A 17558-nucleotide genomic window follows, 5' to 3' on the forward strand; every position below is an offset into this window, starting at 1 on the left:
GGGTGGGGTAGCAGGTGACAGCTCGGCTTGCCGCTGGATCCACCTACCTACTCCTAGGCTCCAGGCGCGGGAGACGCACTTCTGTTCAGCCACTCATTGGCCAGCATTACGCTAACCTGGACCAATCGCCCGCGGCTGGGTCGTCATGGCGACGGGCACGCTAACGCTCCAGTGCCCGTCAGGGGGTCTGTTCCCTGGACTGCAGGGACGATGGCGCAGAATCTGTACTGCCCACGAGTGCGGATGGGAAACTGGAACGAGGACATCTACCTGGAGGAGGTATGGAGGGCGTGGCCAGGTGTGGACTGGAACTCCCGAACCCAGCCCAAAGTCCGGCCTCAACTCTGGCTTCCAGCACCCCAGCCTCCACTCTCCCCCCAGCACACACCAAATACCCGCCAACCCACCTTCTGGACTGTCCTGCAAGCCCAGGGCTCTTGGGGCTTCTACTCTAAGCAACCTGACGCCCCTTATAAACTCGGGTGCCTTGCTCTTCCCCTGTGCCCCCCTCTTAGGTCAGAGTTCCACTAAACTCTCCTGGGCCCTTGGTAGCTAAAGTCTGAGGCTGCAGACAGGCAAGCAGGAACCTCTAAATGGAATTACTGTCCCTTTCCTCCCCTTAGCCTGATGGCCCAGGCCTTCCGGAGGGACCACGGAAATATCCCCTTTACTCACCGTGTATTCATTGCCTCGCGTTCTCAAACGTCCCTCTTAACAAACCTCTGGGGGAGGGGCGGGCTTTCCGTCCCCATCCTACAATCCGGGGGGACCTCAGAAGGGGCGAGAGAGCCTCCAGGTTCTACTCTCGATTGTGGCTGGCTGGAATAATTACCGCTTTGCGTCTTTCTCCCTTTTCTAAACATTCTCCAGTGACATAAAGTATTAAAGTAATGCTAAAACATTTTCCCACCACTCTATTATGCTCACATTTCCTTTTCTGTTCTCACAGTTCGCTCTTTCTACTTGAGATTCTTCTGACTTAAAAGCCACCACTGTTCTATTTAGGGCTGTTGTCCATACTTTGGAATTGATTCTTTTTCTCCTTAATCAGGAGTACATGAAAGACTTTTTAGACAAGAGAGAGAAGGGGAAACTTCTCATTCAGAGAAACAGAAGGCTGAAAAAGAATCTTTTGAGACCGGTAATTTAAAATTCCAACATTGTTTTCAAAATTTTGTCGAATTAAGTGTGAGTATACGTTAAGCAAGAAAAAATTCCATTTTTTTTTTCCAGGTAAAAGTCACAGTGCTTAAAATTCCTTAACATTTTAGAAACATAAAGGAAGTCTGCTCTTCATTACGTTTACTTGCATTTTCCAAATAAAGAAATCAATATATTAATAATAATTAAAATACATCGTGTTGCTCAGGAAATTCTCAATGAAAGTTAAATTAATAATGGAGTTGACACATTTGATTTTTCGCTGGCTTTGTCTGGCATTATTTGGGATTATTGGGAATTTGGCATTGGCAAAGTAGAAGGGAATGGAAGAAAACTCAGGATTTGAGGGAATCCATGTGGGTGCTAGTCTGAGAAGGAAAGAGGGTACACCTGGGAATGGCCATGGCCCTGGCTGTTCAGGAATTGTCTGTTTTTTTTTTTTTTTTTGACAAATTCTTATTAAAATTGTAGATGCAGCTTTCCATATCTGAAGATGGATATATTCATTATGGAGACAAAGTGATGCTTTTAAATCCCAACTATCCTGAGAAGGAAGAAGCTGGTTTGTTTCAGTGTGGGGACCTGAGCCTTTGCATGACTCCAGATGAAATCTCAACTCACTTGTATGATGAATTAGAGGTGCCCTGTGGCCTGAGTGCAACTACAACCAGGATCCCAGTTGGCAGAAACACTTTTACCATTTTGAGGTAGAGATGATTTGATTTTCAGTTTTACCATAGTGTCTGTTTTTCACTTGTAGCTTAAGGATGCCCTGGGATGGCAGCAATGCTGGCAGGAGGCAAAATATGTGAATGTTTTCCGTGGTCTCATCATGCTGGCTTAACCTTAAAAATTATTAGCCTTTACAATCATTTTTAACTTAGCAGGATGATTTGTAACTTGGGCTCATTTCAAAATGTTTGCTTCATAATTATTGGAGCCAGGGAATTAAATTTGCATTCTGCTTGATGCAAAGTGAAGTTTTCTTTTGTTCTTTTGATAGGAACTTTTATTTTTTTTTATCTTTTTTCCTCTTTCCATATTTTTTATTGGTACATTATAGTTGTACATAATGATGGAATTTGTTGTTATATATTCACACATGCACATAATATAACAATATAATTAGGCCAATATTACACCCCTGTACTCCCCTGCCTCTCCCCGCCCCCACTCCCTTCTTCCTTCTGGTCCCTTTCCTCTACTGGTCTCCCTTTGATTTTTTAAAGCTTTCTAATAACATAGGAACTTTGAATTCATCTGAGTGATTTTGTCATTCTTAATGTTGTTATTTTTACAACAAAAATTAGTTTAATACAAGTTGGTGGTAGATGGAATTTGCTCTTTAAAAATTAAATGTCCATTAAAATGTACATCCTGCATTTTAAGAGAAAAGATTATATTAATAATATCTATGAATGTGCTACCTTGGTTACCTCCAAAAATGTCAATGCATTTGACCAGAATTTCTTAGTGTACATTAGCATAATGTGCTTGGGCCACTCCAGCCAAAGGCTTCCAAAGTGGGGATGCTCTGCATCCTGGCTATGGTGCAGGCAAGGAAAAACATGGCAGCTAGATTTTACCCCCCAACAACAGACCTTTTATATAATTATCTAATTCAGTTATAGAATGTGACTATAGATTATCAAGAAAATATATTATAAACAAAATTGTGTAAGCAAAAAGTAGATCTGTAGACTGATCCTAATCTGGATAGTTATATTGTTCTTATTCTCCCCTGACAGTGCAGGCAAAGATGCCACCGGTCAAGTCCTTAGATATGGACAGGACTTTTACCTTGGAATAACAGGAGGATTTGAAAACAAAATGGTGAGTCTTCAACTTGGCTTGTCTTCTTTGGATCATTTTTTAAAAATGGTCCAATAACTACCTCCTGAGGAGGGCAGAGAACTCTACAGATGGAGGCTACATCTCTGACTATGTTTTGGTTTCATCCTGCAGTTTTCACTGGTAGTTTTGGGCCAATTCTTTCTTCTAACTTTGGAAAAATGAACAAAAACAAAACAAACAAACAAACAAAAAAATTGCCACAGACCTCTAAAAGCTAAAGGAAGGAAGGGAAATACTTTAGTAATACAATTGGCAAAAAACCCCAAAGTTTATACAATTTCTACCAGCAAGTCAAATGATTGGATTAACTAATAATCATCTGACACCTGCCAAATGTCACTGATGCTAGCGACGTATATTATCTGACAACTCTTTTGTCCATTTGTTATTTAAGAGGCAGGGACTCATTATATACCCAGGCTGGCCTTAAACTTCTGGACTCTGTGATACTCCTGCTTTTAAGTAGGTAGGACAGTAGTTAGACCTGGTTCTATTGAACAACTTTTTCTTTCAAACTTTTGTTTAACAAGGGAGAAGGACAATATTTGGATACTTAAATTTGCATAAGTCAGGGAACTTTACCCTGGGGATTAAGAGTATAATAAAATCAGGTAAATTTTAGTTTGAGTTCCAGTTACAGGAATTCAATAGGAATTTGTGATAGGAATTTGAATAAGTCAGTTAACCTCTTGAATCTGCTTCTCTATAAAATGAGGAGTATTATACTTGTCATACTGCATAACATTCAGTGTTGTAAATGCTTCACATGCATTAACTAGTTTAATTCTTCATGGGAATATATAAAGTAGGGAGTTTTTCCCCCCTATTTTGCTAGTGGGGAAACTGAGGTACAGGGGCTTGGGCTATAGCTAAGTGGCAGAGCACTTGCCTAGCATGCATGAGGCACTGGGTTCTGACCTCAGCACCACATAAAAAAATAAACAAATAAAATAAAGGCATTCTGTCCATCTACAACTACAGAAAAATTAAAAAGAAAAAGAAACCAAGGCACAGAAAGGTTAAATCATTTTGGCTCAAGTCACCCAGCTAGTAACCGGCAAGGCTGGGACTATATAAAATTTCTCATTAAAATTGAAGATTCCATTATTGTGTGATATAGCATTGTTGTTGTTTTGTTATTATTATTATTATTAGGTATTATTAAGAAAAAACTGCCAAGATGTTGTGCACCATAGATAGCAAGGTGCAGCTTGATTTTATTTTTATTTTATTTCAATTTTGTGTGGTGCTGGGGATCAAACCCAGGGCTTTTATAATGTTAGTCAAGCACTTTACCACTGAGCTGTTCCCCTAGTCCCATGAAGCATGATTTTAAATGTAGAAATTAAATTGTTAAGATAGAAGATTAAATCACCATTGTCTATACAGAGATTATCATCCCTAACATCTGACTTATTTTATTTGTAATTTTCTAAATATTATTTATTTACTTATTTGTATTTATTTACTTCCCCCACCACCCCCCCAGTACTGGGGATTGAACTCCTCATTGGTGTTCTGTCATGAGCTCCACCAGAGCTCTTTATTTTTTGAGACATGGTCTCACTAAGTTTCCCAGGCAGGCCTCTAACTTTCAATACTCCTGCTTCAGTCTCCCAAGTTGTTGGGGTTGTAGGCAGTATTACTGTGCCTGATTATATATTCTTTTATAAAAGTTAGATGTGACCATAATGAATACATAGCTAGATTTTTTTTTAAAGAACATTTCTCAAAGCTCTTCATGACCATCATATTGAATGAGTGCAAGATATATAATTGTGTGGAAGTATCAAAGTTTGCTACTTTTTATTCTACTTCTGGGCAGTTGAGTTTGGTGTTCATATTTTCCTATTATATGTAAAGTTTCAGTGTATATCTGCTTATAAATGCTTAAAACTTCTTTCACCCAATCCCAAATCAGGAATTCTCTTTTTTGTATAGATATTTTTGGGGGGAGGGACATGGAATTACTGAGAAAACAAATATGAATAATTTCAAAATTATTGATACATATAATAATTTATTTTTGTAATTAGTTCTACCAATTTGTATTCTCAAAAGCAGTAAATAAGAAAGCTATTAATTGCATTAAATACTGTGTTAGCTTTGTGTTGTTGTGTCCAAAATACTTGACAAGACCAATTTGGAAGAGGAAAAGTTTATTTTGGTTCATGGTTTTAGAGTTTTAGTTCATTGTGGGCTGACTCCATTGCTTAGGGTCCAAAGTGAGGCAGAACATCATGGCGGAAGGGCATGGTGGAGGAACACTGTTCACCTCATGGTGGCCAAGAAGCAGACAGAGAGGGGAGAAGGGATTGGAGTGAAGGGTTGAAGGAAGATCCTCTCTTCCAGAACATGCCCCCAGAGACCCACGCCCCCTCCAGCCATGCCCCACCTACTCACAGTTAACACCCAGTCATTCCATTCAAACTAGGATGGACTGATTAGGTCAGGCTCTCACAATGTAATCATTTCACCTCAGAACATTCCTGCAGTATCACAGGAGCTTTTGGGGGATGCCCCATATCCAAGTCATAACAAATATCATAATTATAATCTTTACTACTTTGATGAACAAACAAAATGAGAAGAAAAATGATAGGTAAATATTGCAGTGCATTAATTTCCCTATGTTTTCAGTTTTGTTTTCTCTCCTTCCTCTTCCATTTATATCTTCCTGCTTTTCATTACTTTCTTCTTTCCTTTCTCTCTTTTTTGAATTATGTTCTTTGCCTATATATTGATTTGGGTTTATATATCTGCTTCTTCATATATTTTTCATATTTCTTGCTAATATTTTCTCCCATGTGCTGCTTGGCTTTATATACTATGTTTTTGAGTAAAATCAATCAATGTTTTCCTTTGATTTTTTTTCCCATTGGTTTTAAGGTTTAGTCTGTTTAGAGATTCTATAGGAAGAATCTGGGGCTGTGGGTGTAGCTCAGTGGTGTAGCACTTGTCTAGCATGTGCAAGGCCCTGGTTCAATTCCTTGCACAACAACAACAACAAAAAATTTAATTCTAGATGTTTACAGTTTGAGTCTTGTTTAAATTTATTCTTTGATCCACTTGGGATTTCTATTGATAAAAGGTTTTATGGGAGTATCTAAATTTTCCCCTGTGACTATTCATACAATCATATCTGTTATCTCTTGATTATTCTTTTCTCTATCAACACATGATGCTTCCCTTAGCACATACTCAATTATTATGTGTACTACACATTGTTTCTGAGCTTTCTATTTTGATCCATTGGACTCTAGTTGTCTATTTTTATTCTAGGACTAGAGTATCTTAATTACTACAGCTTTATAATATACTTGGACAGCTCATAACTATCTCTGATTACATTTCTTTGTCCAAATTACATTAGAAATTATTCTTTCAGTTAAATGTAATAATTATTTTCATCAAGGCTGTTAGCCCTTGCAGGAATAACTTACCTCATGTTTTGATTGACATTGTAACATCAGAACATTTACATATTCAGTAGCTCTTCTGAGGGGTCTCTCCATTTATTCTCTTAGTAAAATTTTCTGTCTCTCAGTAAGGTTTTATGGCTTTTTTCACATGGGTTTGACACTGATCTTAAAGGTTCTCCTTGTCATCTTATATTTTTGGATAGCATTCTAAGGAAGTCCTTTTGATAATATAAGGAAATAACATTTGATAGCATGAAAAATATTTTTTCTTATAAAATATAAGAAAACCATCAATTTTTACATTCACCTTTGATGAAATTACTCATTCATTCAAATGGTTTTTCAGTTGATTCTGGTATATTTTTAGGTAGACAACAATTTCATCCACAAAAAGTGACAATTTTCTCTCTTCCCAAATTCTCAGACCTCCAATTTCTGTTTTCTATCTTTGAATTAGCAAGCATTTCCAGGGCGTTCATAAAAAAAAAAAATCTAACAATAATGGCCTTGTAGGTTGGTTCCTGATTTATCACTGTTTTTCTTTACACAAATACAGCAGTTTGTGGTTTGAGACAGACATTCTTCCCCATTTCAAGTCATGGTTTTGTGCTGCTCTGAATGGCACCACTGTCCTGTTTTCTAGGGCTCAAGTTTGTGGTGTGTTTTGGGTTCATGTCCCTTTCCCACCTATGTCCTGCTAAGTGTCACATTCCACTGCTTTTTCTTTGGCCTGTCCTCTCATTCCCACTTTGAACCTCCATCCAAGCCTACAGTGTTTGCCCACTTCAGTCCATCTGGACTTAGACCATTGTAGGTAGGCTGCAGTCAGATGAATACTTTAAAATCTCATCATGGGGGCTGGGGATGTGGCTCAAGTGGTAGCGCGCTAACCTGGCATGCGTGTGGCCCGGGTTCGATCCTCAGCACCACATACAGACAAAGATGTTGTATCCGCCGATAACTAAAAAAAATAAATATTACAGTTCTCTCTCTCTCTCTCACTCTCTCTTAAAAAAAAAAAAAAAAGCTCATCATGTCTGGTCACCTCATTGAAAGGCCAGCAAGGCTCCCCACTGCCCTCAGAAGGAGGTTCCAGGTGCTCATTAAGGCATTTGAAGTTCCCAATGAGATGCCCCTGCCCTCCCTGCTTGTGTTCCCCCTCTCTGGCTCCCCAGCACTCTGCTTCTCCTCAGAGCCTTTCTGCAGCCCCCAGGAGAGCACTGTGCTTCCTCTGCCCTCACACAGCACATTGCCTGCAGCTCTGCTAGATAACTCTTTCCTTACTGTTAGTTGTGTTAGCTTCACATCACTGTAACAAAATCCTAGAGATAATCAATGTAGAAAGAGTAAAGCTCCATTTTGACTTTTCCCGTCTATGATCAGTTGGACCCATCGTTGCTTTGCGTCTGTGGTGAGGCAGCACATCGTGGTGGCAACTCATGGCTGAGCAAAACTGCTTATGGCATGAGCCAGGGAGCAAAGAAGGACAGAGAGGAGTTAGGGTTCCATAATCCTCTTTTCAGAACATCCCCAATGAGCTAAGGGACTCCCTCAAGTCCTTACCTTTCAAAGGCTCCACCATTTCCCAAAAGAACCACCCTGGGAAACATGCCTTTAACACATGGGCCTTAGGAGCATCTTTAATACCCAAACCACAGCAAGCTGCATCCCTTATCTATATTGCTTCTCCTTCTCTTGCTAGGTAGAGAAATCATTGAAGATAATAACTCATTTCTATCTTCCCCATAATGCCCCACTGTACGGGATTTTATGTAGAAAGCCCTATTAAAATCCCATCAAAGATGCAGAAACTAACTCCACATCCAGGCAGAAGGTAAACCAGTAAAGAGCTCACATGGAACTAACATTTTGGACATTTCAGCAGGATGAGTGGTTTCTAGCAAGGTTGCTGGCTGCCACTAAGCTGACACGAATTCTCAGCACTAACACAAATTCCAGAAGGGCACAGGGCATGTTGAAAACTCCCAAATGGATATCAGCTGTGATGATGTTGGCCTGCAGGGTACTTCATGCATCAAGTTTGATGCAGCATTATTTATAATAAATAATTGACCTAGGTTTGGTATTCAAAGAAATGAGAAGTAGTTTGAGTTGACTCTGTGTGTGTGTGTGTGTGTGTGTGTGTGTGTGTGTGTGTTGGTTTCCACATTCCAAGATGGCATGTCCAAAGAAGAGGAAAATCATGCTTTCTCATATAATCAGATAGAACAGGATTTTAAAAACTGCTTCTGAAGCTCAGTACAGTAGTGCACTCCTATAATCCCAGCTCCTCCAGAGGTTGAGGTTAGAGGATTGCAAGTTCAAGGGTAGCCTGGGTAATTTTGTAAGACCCTTTCTCAAAATTAAAAAATAAATTAATTAATTAAATTAAAAGGGCTGGGGATGTAACTCAGTGGTGGAATGTCCTGGGTTCCGTTGCCAGTATAAAACAAACAAACAAACAAACAAACAAAAAACAAATTCCAGACAAACAAAAAACAAATTTCTAAACAAATAACAATAATAAAACTACTTTGGAACATTCTTGCCATTCAGCCTGTTGAATGCTTTTTCAGGAGCAATGACTTTGTTTCATGTGTCTGCTGTCATTTCCAGTTATATTTATCCAGTGACCACAGGACCCTTCTGAAGTCATCTAAGAAATCTTGGCTCCAGGAGGTATACCTGACAGATGAGGTCTCCCACCTGAACTGCTGGCAGGCTTCCTTCCTCGACCCACAGCTGCGCCTGGAGTTTGAAGGCTTCCCCATCCAGGTGAGTGCATGGTAGGGAGGGCACAGATTTCCAGGATGTGAGGCTACGGCATGAGTACAACAATGCCGCCACTTGCTCCTGTCTGTAGAACAGAGATTTTCCCTAGCTTAAATAACTTGCTCTCTCTTTTTCTTTAATTTTAGTTCAAAGTTAGAAGGCACTAGTGTTTTTCTGTGGCAGCATCCTGCATTAGTGTTTCTCAACCCTGACTGCAGGATAGCATCTCTAAAGAGCTTTTTACAAAACAGTAAAGATTAGCCAGGCAGAGTGATGTACACCAGTCATCCCTGTGACTTAGGAGGCTAAGCCTAGAGGATCACAAGTTCAAGGCCAGCCTCAGCAACTTAGTGAGACCCTGTCTCAAAATAAAACATAAAAGGACTGGGGCTGGAGCTTAGTGGTAAAGCAACCCCAGTGCCAAAAACAAAAACAACAACAACAACAACAACAACAAAACAAAACAAAACAAAAAAACACTGAATCCAAGGCCCTGTTCTTAAGATAGATTGAGAAGTCTAGAGTGAGATCACAAGAATTATGACCCTGCTTCCTTTACAATATTTGGTTGCATTCTCATTGCTAAAGAGACTGGGAAGTCTCAGGGAGTTAAAGGAGAGAGCAGGGCAACCAAATGGGCCACATAGTAGTCCTGCAAAGAATATCATTCTTCTTGTCAGTGGGGGACATTTTATAAGTCTTGGACCCTGTGGGACTGGAGCCCGAGGTAAGGTGCTGTTGGGCAGCAGGTGTTAGTGGCATAGACTTCACTTTTGGCTTTGCTACTCATAGGCTTGTTAGAGTCACTGGGAGAGTATGGCCTTAGCAGAAAGAATTTACAGATTGTCCATCCATGGCTGCTGCTCCCTGTCCAGGAAGTGGCCACAGGTAGACATTACTTGGAATCTGTTCCACACAGAGTGCCTGTCTCTCTGGAGCTTTGCTGTGTGGACCCAGCTTCACAAGTGTCCTCCTCCCAGGATTCACAGTGAAACAGGCTTGACAAATTTCTCGTCCTCAGTCATTCTTTGCCAAGTTTTGCTTTCCTAGGAATTGTGTTTCATGTCCACCATTTAAGCTGTCAGTGCCTCCGTTCTTTATCTGTACATAGGGACATTAATGATATTCACCTTAGGAGGTTTTGTGAAGACTTCTAAAAGATCCATTTGCATGAAAAGTGCCTGGCTTACAGAATGCACTGGCAAGTATTCATTGTGGCCTTGATGGTTGTTATGTTCCAGAAGGAGCAGTGGCCCCAGCACAGGAGCTCTTTGCACCACTGATAACTCACCTTATGGCCTGAGGCAGGTCTCTTAACCTCACTTAGTCATGGTGACACATCTGCAAAACAGGAACCCCAGACCTCTCCAGGCTACCTTGCACAGGCCACCACCCTCTGGCCAGAGGCCATCAGGAGCACCTGTAGTGGAGCAAACTGGGTATATTGCTTGTTGGGATGAAGGAGAATGCACACCTTGGGGAAAGTGGGGCGCCTCAGTAAGGAGGTGTTGGGAAAGATGCATATAGAATGGGACTTCGGTTGGGTATTTTGGGGAGAGTTCCACGAAGTGAGACTTTGCACTGGATTGGAGGCTGTCAGGAAGCAAAGGGACCCCATTATTGGCCCATCAGCATCTCTAACCTCTAGAAGGGCAGACAAAGGCAAAACTGAAACTGACATTGGTAAAGAGACAGTGGTCATTCATGGTAGCAGGAGGGCGGGATGTTTGGGATTTTGTGATCTGGACAATGCTCTTGTTTTGCCTGTCTTCAGTCATGACTACAGAATGGTTTTGATCTTGTCTTGACCCAGCATGGTCACAGAGTTGCCTTGTCTAATGTGGACATTCCTTAAAATCAGTCTGTTATCTAGGAGAACACCAACCACAGTTGAGAGGAGGGTCAGCTTCTGGATTCCAGGAGCTGCTTTTCTCTTTCTGACACATTTAGCTTACGTGAGTTAGGCTTTTAAAGTAATATTTATTTTTTTCTCATTATAAAGACAATATATGTTCACTTATGAAGTCAGAAAAGCACACCAAGATATGCAAATTACTAGTAATAGTTCCACTTTCCACAGATGATTACTATTATTTACTATTTATTTTTCTGTATATAGGTATAGGTAATTTTTTTTATAAGCTAGAACATCATGATTTTTTTTATACTTAATAACACCATTGGCCATATTTCATGTTGTCAAAGATCCATATTATGATTTTGAATAATTATTCTGTCATATGGATATCTACCATAATATTCCATACATATTTATTATATACATATACTAAATTGAAATATGTATAATCTAAATTTTTGCATATAGAAAAATGGAGACCTTAATTCAGGATGCTAATAGCACAATTTATTTTTTTTATTTTTTATCTAAAGGCAAATGAAAAAATTGTCATCTATCACCATTACACGAATCGGGCACTGGCAGTCCACCGCAATCTTTTCTTAAGGTATTGTATTGCAGGGTACAGCAAATGTCACATAAGGGGCTCGTGAATACAAATAAAGACACACACAAAAAAGTCCTTTGATGATGAAATGTTGCCACACAGAACTCTGATGGTGTGAAAATCTTATTGGAGCCCCTTTTATTTAAATCCTTTCCTGCAGCATTTTAGCTATAACAGACATGACCTGCCTAATCCTCACCTAAACAGGGTGAAAACTTCCTGCAAACAGGCCACATCTTAGATATCCCAAGGGCTTTGTGTGTAGTAGTCTGCTTTATTTGGTGCTTTGAGATGAAATGAAATCCTATTGAAAGTAGTTACTTGATTTCCAACCAGAATTAATCTTTTCTTGCTTTAGGACCTATTTTGGAAAAGAAGTTGAAGTTGCAGCTCACACACATCTGGATTCACACAAAGTTGAAAAACCAAAGAACCATTGGATTTTGGTTACTGGGAATCCTAGGAATGACTTTTCCACCATGCTGGACCTGCCCAAACCACCAGCAAAAGACACCCAAGCCATGGAGCAGGCCATGGGCCTTGACACCCAGTGACATGTCAGGCATACACCTGCTCTCTTGGACCCTGTGCTTATCCAGTGTAGCTTTAAAATAAATTGGCAATCTTTGTCATGCCTCAAACTGATTTTAGAAACAGAACTCTCTGAATACTATATTAAAATAAAGACTATGTTAGGATTATTGAATTAGTAGTAGGGGTCTAGGACATTTAAAAACTAGCTCTGAAAAATGAGTGGCATTTGAATATGACAAGTGCTAGTCCTTTGTTGATAACCAAATTCTGAAGAACCCAGCATCCCTGACTTAGATCCTCCCTAGTAGCATCTCCTACAAGGACTGTGTGTTAGTCTTTATAACTTGCTATTTAATAAAGCTATCAGAACACCACTGGATTTTTGGTAATATTGTGCCCTTCTTGACCCTGTATGATGTGCATCAATACATAGCTATGAGCCATAGCTTTATCTTGGAATTTAAAATTCTCCCTCTTATAAAACATTAATATTTTTGCTTTGACCTCTGGCTTAGAAGGTCAAGTCCTCTACCTGACCAGTTACCTCTTATTTTATAGTGATCTTCAAACCGAAGAGTACTTTTATCTCTCTATCTTATCTTCAAAACTAGCACATTAATGGAGGCACCCATATGATTTGAAAAAAAAAAAAAAAATATATATATATATATATATATATATATATATATATACCCTTCCATTTATTTGTTCAATTTTTCAAACTTCATTCAGTGCCTACGATGTGTAAGGTATTATAAAATGTTGCCCAGCCTTGTAGGTACAGGTAAACTGCAAGACTGGTCACAAATAAATATGCTGTGAGGCCTACTTTGGTAGGCCCCAGTGGTGTTTTAAATAGATGCAGTGTTGGCCTTGCAGATTGGCCTTCTGCAGGGAGCTGGCTTTGCCATTAAGCATGTGGGATTTAGGGCAAGATTCCACCCTGGCTGTGAGCTGGATTTACCTTGGAAACTTTATTAGTTCCTCATGTGGGGCCCCAGCCAGAAATTCCAATTTAATGGTTTGGGTGCAGCTTGGACACTGGGCTTTGTCAGTGTTCTTCAGATGGCTCCCATGTGCAGTCAAGGGGAGTCCTGCTGTGTCAGGAGGTGGAGGATGAAGTAGCAGTTCCTAGAGGTGATCAGAGAGGGCTTTTGTCAGTGGGTCTCAGCCTGGCTGAACATTTAGGACCACCTGGAAAATTTGAAAACATCCACTGCCCAGGCTATTCTTTGCACCTTTCAATCAGGTAGGGCTTTTTAAAAATTCAGATGCTTGGATTCATCTCTAGAGATCCTTAGTTCTTTGGAGTAGAGTCCAGGTATCAGTATTTTAAAAAACCCACTAATTTTTAATTTGTTTTTGTACTGGGGATTGTAAAACAGGGATGCTTTACCACTGAGATACATCCCCAAGGTCTTGCTAAGTTCCTTGGGGCCTCACTAAACTGCTGGGGCTGGCCTCAAACTTGTGATCCTCCTATCTCAGCCTCTGAAGTTTCTAGGGTTACAGGCATGTGCATCTCAGCTGGCCCCACTCACTAATTAATTTTAATGTGCAGCCTGGGCTAAGAATCACTGGCTTAGCTGAGAGCAAGATTTGATTGCCCTTGTGTCTCCAAAAAGCAACAGGTAGATAGATCTGGGTTACCTGTCCATCTGGAGAAAGACATTCTGTAACCATCTTCAAGCATCAAAACCTGATCATTCCTATGATAAAGTCATTCTTGAATCCATCATAGGAGAAATGTTCTCATACAACATTGGGATTCCAGGCTTTCCTTGAACCATCCTTCAGTGGTTTCTTGACTGAACCACCCAGGTTCAGCCCCACCCAGCAGGAATCTGGACCACTGACCAAGTTTTCAGACCCACAGTCAATGACAGCTATGGCATGACTGCTTCCTAGCTGACTGTCATTACAAACCGCATCATTTTAATATACACGTTGCATCTAGAGAGGCTCAAACATGATAAAACCTTGGGTGTCTCAAAGAGGGAAGATAGCAACTAGAAAGTGAGGACTTCTGAAGGGAGTCCACATCCTACATGTGCCAACTGTGCCATCTACACATCAATCTGCTGCCCTGGTCCCTTGAGCATCTTACACAATTATGAAGGGCTTTTGACACTTGGTTTATTTAGCTCCCACAGTCCCTTGGGTCTTGATCACTACACTTCCTGGGAAGTGTCTGTTAAGGTAATGAATGAGTTAATAAATGATGAATCCATTTATAAAGGAGGCACCAAGCATGGAGGAGTGAAATACCCTGCTCAAGGCCACAGAGCTCAGAAGCAGAACTCTGGCAGAACTAAGTATGCTCGCTTTCCTTCTAGACCAAAGTTTCCTAATATCAGCACTCTTATTTACTTTATCTTATTATTTTATATTTATTTTCCCCAAATAATTTTTTTCCTTGTGGACTGTCCTCTGCATTATATGATGTTTGGCAACATGCCTAGATTCTGCAGTAGTTGCACTCCTGTAATTATGAGAAACGAAAGCATCTCTAGACATTGCTAAATGTCCCTTGAGGGAAAATGTCCCCTAGGGGAAAATCTGTCATTCAAGGGTCACCATCCTAGACATTCTTCTCGATGTTTATTTGCCATTTTCAGAGGATGGCATAAAAGGTTCATTCCCTCTCCTCTTTTCTTTCTTCTTCCCTTCCCTTCTTTTCCCTTCCCTTCCCTTCCCTTCCTTCTCTTCCCTTCCTTTCCCTCCTCTCCCTTCCCCTCCCCCCTCCTCCTCCCCTCCCTCCTCCCCTCCCAGCTTTCCTGTAGAGATCAGAATATGTGGTCTATGAGATGCGTTCTAGGGATCTTCATAATCTGCTTTGAACATCTGAGCTGGGCTTTAATGCAAACCTAGAATTCTGGCAGATGCAAACTGGCCCTCCAGGAGCAAATGCTATGCAGAGAACTGAATGCACATGTGCCTCAGCAGTGGCCTCCAGTGTGGACCACACAAGATGGCCCTTGAGATGTGAAAAGAAGACTTCAGGCTTCTATATATATCATTATTTTATCCTTCACGTGTGTGCTTTACACTGTTCAAAAAGTTTTTAATGTGCATAATATTTTGGCTTAGTAGGCATGAATAAAACTGATAAATAGAAGAAGTATACTTAGGTGTGTTTCATAGCAAATGTTCAAAATTTGTGGGGAAAGGTGCATAATCACAGTGTGGAAACCATCCTACATGCTGTGAGTGCTCGCATGTTATACAGCACCAAGTTACTGTTGCTATGATGATGCACACAAAGCTCTGCCCTGAGTTGTGGATACAGTCTCCTCCAAGATCTATGGTTGACTTTAATTCAATTGAACAAATGCTTATTGGTCATTTACTGAGGGCCAGTGTTCTACGTAGGGTGGCCAAGACAGAGAAGAATGAGGGAAAGAGCCTCTGAATGGGGGGACAGGGAAAAAGAGGCCTCAGTGTGAGTGTGCCCAGGCTGCTCTAAGAACCCAGTGGAAGCACAAGGAGGTTATTCATACCTGGAAGCCAGGAAGGCTGCCCTCAGATGACAATCAAGCCAGAAAGGACACTGGGAAGCACTTTCCAGGCAGTGAGGCCACATTTCATTTGCAGAGGCCACCTCTATATCCCTGAAGTGTGACATCTGGAATAGCAGGGAGAGGTGGAAACTAGGAATAAGCCAGTTTAGAATAGACTGTGTACAGGTAATACCCAGCGTGGCCCTGTATGGGTTCTTAAAATACTGCAATACCTCAATCCTTACTGTAAGTAGCTACTGAACCTAACTCCTGAGATGCCCCTGGGAGTCTGGTACCCTCCTGGACTTCCCTATAACATAATTGAGGAGTTGATGTCTGGCCAACAGGGGGCCTTCAGGTCCCTGCCTAACACTGTTACTAGAGTTCTTCTTGTTTGATTGGTGTCCAGTGATTTTCAGAAAGTCATATAGGTTGTTAAATATTTTTAACATTGCTCTTAGCTGCATGTGTCAGATTATTGAATTTGAATTTTATCTCAAAACGATAGCCAACCTTTGAAAGATTTCAAGGAGGAGAGTGGCATTTTTTTTTTTTTTTTAAATTTTGGTACTAGGGATTGAACCTATGGGTGCTCTACCACTGAGCCACATCCCCAACCCTTTTGATTTTTTATCTTGAAACAGGGTCTCACTAAGTTGCTGATTCTGATCTTGAACTTGCCTTAGCATCCTGGGATTACAAGAGTGTACCACCACATACAGCCGAATGGCATGATTTTGAGCTAGAAAGATTATTATGGAGTCATCAGGGAGAGTGAGATGACGAGATTTTGAGTGCAGGCTGTGTCAGAATACAGAGAAGTCATGGGGATTAGGGGAGAGACAGGACTCAATAACTTGGTGGATGTAAGGTCAGGGGAGGAGGAGAAAGTGGACATTCTTCCCTAAGATTCAAGCATTAGAGGAAGGCAGGTGTAGGACAGCCAAAATGGTTGCCTAAAGACCCTGAGTAGAGGCTATTTTCTGCGGCTGTAGCTGCAATCCAGCTACAGTGCTGTCATCTGCTGGGCTGTTTGTCCCCATCCAAACCTAATCTCAGGGTAAGTACCTTAACTTTCTGCCAGTAGGTACATGGAGAAATCTAGCAAGAACAGGGAATTGGTGGCCTACCTCCTTGCTCTGAGAACTTCACCTTGGAAGGCTACAAGGAGAATTGCCTGTGTCAGTAGGGGGACCAGGTGCTCTGTGTGTGCAAGGGCTGCCCCTGTTTCCTTCTGCCTTCCTAAGCAAGTTCAGAAAGTGAGTTCATCTCTATCAACACAATTGGCTCCCCACTCCTGGGGTTGGACTTCTCTTCTTTCCTTTATACAACAGAACTTTTTATATTCAATGAAATCCAGTAGACATCATAGACAGTTTTATACCAGGCATTGAGCTAGACACTGGGATCCCAAGGGAATGAATGTGTTCCCACCTTTATAGCCTCTAGTGGGGACATGATGTTTGGGAAGTAAAGAAAGGCTCTTCCTATTGGGGAGAAATGACAATAAATACCAGCATAAGGCAAAGCCATCGACATGAGGAAATGCAGGATGTTCCTTGAAGTAGATAAGTTTAGTTTGCCTGGAACATGGAGGGAGGGAGGATCAGAAAGAAGTTACAGACATTGAAAAGGTGGAGGGGCAAGGGTGTGGAAAAGGCGAAGGGGCAAGGCTGTGGCATTTAAAAGGTAGCCAGCAGAGAGTCACATATTTCTGAGCAGGACAGGGATAGGAAAAGGAAGGAAGGTCAGTCTGGGATGGAGGGGTACAAGGCACATTGAAAGAGGTTGTTTCTGAGTTTGGAATCACAGTTGGTGGTAAGACTCCAAAGCCAGGAGATTAGGGAAAG

At 40.9% G+C, this 17558-nt stretch overlaps 1 protein-coding gene across 1 annotated transcript; it reads left to right on the forward strand.

Moving 5' to 3' along the window:
- Positions 1 to 210: 210 nt before the first annotated feature.
- Positions 211 to 12228, forward strand: Cfap161 (cilia and flagella associated protein 161). Its single transcript, XM_076848749.2, has 7 exons — positions 211 to 279; positions 1052 to 1141; positions 1633 to 1868; positions 2910 to 2994; positions 9054 to 9212; positions 11601 to 11674; positions 12033 to 12228. Exons 1-7 carry the CDS (start codon positions 211 to 213, stop codon positions 12226 to 12228), a joined length of 909 nt encoding a protein of 302 aa, XP_076704864.2.
- Positions 12229 to 17558: the final 5330 nt, after the last annotated feature.

Source organism: Callospermophilus lateralis, chromosome 3 (assembly GCF_048772815.1).
Source record: "Callospermophilus lateralis isolate mCalLat2 chromosome 3, mCalLat2.hap1, whole genome shotgun sequence".
Lineage (NCBI taxonomy): Eukaryota > Metazoa > Chordata > Mammalia > Rodentia > Sciuridae > Callospermophilus > Callospermophilus lateralis.

What these genes read in the sequence shown, in the direction of transcription:
- Cfap161 (XM_076848749.2), top strand. Translation starts at nt 211, where the DNA reads ATGGCGCAGAATCTGTACTGCCCACGAGTGCGGATGGGAAACTGGAAC. An exon ending in GAGGATTTGAAAACAAAATG is followed by an intron (nt 2,995 to 9,053) that starts GTGAGTCTTCAA and finishes TGTCATTTCCAG; the next exon opens with TTATATTTATCCAGTGACCA. An exon ending in CACCGCAATCTTTTCTTAAG is followed by an intron (nt 11,675 to 12,032) that starts GTATTGTATTGC and finishes TTCTTGCTTTAG; the next exon opens with GACCTATTTTGGAAAAGAAG.